Source organism: Triticum aestivum, unplaced genomic scaffold (genome assembly GCF_018294505.1).
Source record: "Triticum aestivum cultivar Chinese Spring unplaced genomic scaffold, IWGSC CS RefSeq v2.1 scaffold77520, whole genome shotgun sequence".
NCBI lineage: Eukaryota > Viridiplantae > Streptophyta > Magnoliopsida > Poales > Poaceae > Triticum > Triticum aestivum.
Genome location: NW_025242765.1, coordinates 1 through 3,048, shown reverse-complemented (window position 1 = coordinate 3,048; position 3,048 = coordinate 1). Strand labels below are relative to the sequence as shown.

Below are 3,048 nucleotides of genomic sequence, written 5' to 3'. Positions count from 1 at the left end.
ATATATAGTTTTGAGATCGAATCGTATGAGAAGTAATATTTAGTTTTGAGCACTTGACTCATGTTCTGAATCCAACTAACCTGCTCCATGTAAGGGAATTTGGTCTGGATGTCCTCAACATTGGGTACCACATCTTTGGGCCCAAAAGCGTCGATCTCCTTGAGTAGCTTCTCCTCTACCTCGGGGTACATCGCCACAAGGTACACCAGGCTTGACAACGTGAAGGACATGGTCACCGACCCTGCAAGTAAGTGCTCGTATGTAAGTGCGCTCACGTAGTCTTGCGTCAACAACTTCCTCATTGCGTCTGTGCTCTCGCTTGCATTAAGCATCACAGACAGGAAGTTCTTCTCCCCCCTGTCAGCTTGTGCCGCCCGCTCAGCCACAATGTTGTCTAGTAGCCCACTCATGGCCAAGTTGGTCTCTTCCATCCGGCGGTCTTTTGAGCCCGGCATACGCAGCAGGAGCTGCCTCACGGGTTCCTGTAGCAACGGCACGAGCATGCCAAGGATGATGGACACGGAGCCTGACAGGTCCATCTTGAGGGACGTCGTGGCGTAGAAGTGCTTTTCGATGAAATCCGTTGTCATGTCGACAGTCTCAGCACAATCGACATGGTGTTTCGGTGGTGGAGAGGTGGTGCCTTTGGTGAGGCCGAAGTCCACACCAAAGGCGACCTGACCAATAGTGTCGCTGAAGAGCTTTAACGAGAGGTCGGAGAAGGTGATCTCCTCGCCATGCCGGAGGAGGCGCTCCGTCCATTCAATGTACGGTTGGAAGGAAGGGATGAGGCTTGCCACGTGCGACGGCTGGTAAATGGAGATGATGACATTTCTCATGGATTGCCATCTCGAGTCCCTGCCGAGAGAGTGATATGCTTGTGATTTAAAACAAGATCTAGCTAGATATGTACTGAGTATTAATTTTTTTACAAATTGGTATGGAACATTCTACTAAAACAGTCGACCTACATGACCAGTTCTATAGTTTGTTGTTTGCATTAAATAACAATATAGTTTGTATTGTTGTGTTGCTTCACTTCTTGGTGTGGCACAGTTTACATCTAATTAATAGAGCGTATACAATGAATAAAAATGCATAATAAACCTCAAGTCATCAAGAGATGATAGTGAAAGCATGTCAGATGATAGATTATTCTTGGTGTTACCTGTAGCAGTACTAATGTTTGCATTCCTATACTAGATTCGTGGTTGAATGATGTTTCTAAACATACTCTTGTTTTTTTTTTGCGAGAATCTAAACATACTCTTGTGGTGGAGTGTTACGCATAGTTTGGTACGTAGTTAAATTGAAGACCTGCAAACTTGTGCCCGACTTATAAACCGAATGAATACTTACTGAAAGTCTCTTCTGCTCGTGATGAACAGTAAAATTAGAAGAACAAAAATCTGAAACTTTTCATGGCAAACTTTGAAAAAAAAATTGAGTGCTTGCAAATTTTATCATGGAATGTCAAAAACGAAGAAAGAAATCAGCACTCCAAAATGTTTTCGAAAATATCATTTTTGGAGCATAAATTATTTTAACGATTTCCGCGGATATCATTTCATGATGAAACTTTGGAAGCACTCAACACATTTGACTTCATGAAATCTCTAAAGGCGTCCATGTTTTAATTCGCACCGTTGATTCAGTCAAGGATATATACGGAAGAAGATATAAAGTAATAAAGGTGCACACATCCAACCTCGTAAAGAAGAGGCCTTTGTTGTGAATAGGCGAGCTGCGAATAGGACTAGGGACGCTTCTGTTGGGGATGCTCTTGAACTTCTGGATTCCCACCTCTCTGCACAGCTCGGGGTCTGCAATCATAACTAGCGGCTGTCTACCCATGTGAAACCTGAGAAAATGACACAAATACACATGTTAAGGCACCATTTTTTTCTCCTGCATGGTGGAATTAATTAGCACGGGCAAACTCACCTGTAGATGGGCCCGAATCTCTCTCTGAGGACCGTGAACACCGCCGGCCCGTGCTTGGCGAGCAACGGCAGGTGGCCGATCAGCGGGTAAGCCATCGGACCGGGGACCCTACGTACGCGCCATGAAGGTGCGTAGAAATATATGGCGAATACGCCAGCAGCCAAGGTCGCCACGGTGACCGAAATTGCTAAGAACGGCGGCGGCGGCTCCATCTGATGACTCCGGAGTAGCGCTCCAGCCCCGTCCATCATTCTGCCTGCTCTATGACTACCTTACCCAACGATTAGCCGTGGCTTTCTCGGGGCAGATGGCCATCGCAAGATATATACACACAGGACGGTGATGCAATCGCGATCTGTCGTGTACTTGATTCCGATTGTTCGTTTTGTATATTTTTGCCTCCCAAATTGGACTTATATGTGATCATCGTCGAAAGTGACTCTGTACACTGTAATACCAAATGTGACGTGGTAAATAAATAAAATCATACTGAATGCGACAAAGGGCTGGCTAAGCATTCACAAGAGAATCTTGAGGAAGCAAACACCTAGTGTTCCAAACTCCTCCCTTGTCACTGAGTTTGATTAGATGCCAGTGTTCGCAGCTCAAAGATGCTTTATGCTAGGTACCTGTCGTATAGCACTAGCATATAACTATTTCCAACGGATATATTAGTATACAAATTAAGTCTGAGCATCGTATGCATCATTGATGATAACAATCACGGTCATTAGTCCACAATCTCATAATTAGCAACGAAGTAGAACAAACCAAATGATGAAACCAATTAGAGCATCCCCAGCCGGACCCCCGATTTTCTTCATCAATGTGTGAAACGTCCGTCCGGTCAAAGAAAAAAGACCCAACCAGACCCCTCACTTACTCCCTAAACGACCGGACTGACCGACACTCCTCAAACTGAGACCATATAGTACTGAATGCGACAAAGCGCTGGCTAAGCATTCCCTAGAGAATCTTGAGGAAGCAAACACCTAGTGTTCCAAACTCCTCCCTTGTCACTGAGTTTGATTAGATGCCGGTGTTCGCAGCTCAAAGATGCTTTACGCTAGGTACCTGTCGTATAGCACTAGCATATACCTATTT

The 3,048-nt window shown here is 45.0% G+C and overlaps 1 protein-coding gene across 1 annotated transcript; it reads right to left on the bottom strand.

The window, feature by feature from the left end:
* Positions 1-80: 80 nt before the first annotated feature.
* Positions 81-2,362, bottom strand: LOC123176935 (cytochrome P450 711A1; the record flags this gene model as incomplete). Its single annotated transcript, XM_044590935.1, has 3 exons — positions 1,945-2,362; positions 1,709-1,861; positions 81-858 (listed from the first exon to the last, which is right to left on the bottom strand). Coding segments are annotated over exons 1-3 (1,182 nt in total), but the record flags the coding sequence as incomplete, so codon positions are not given.
* Between the last annotated feature and the right edge of the window lie 686 nt (positions 2,363-3,048).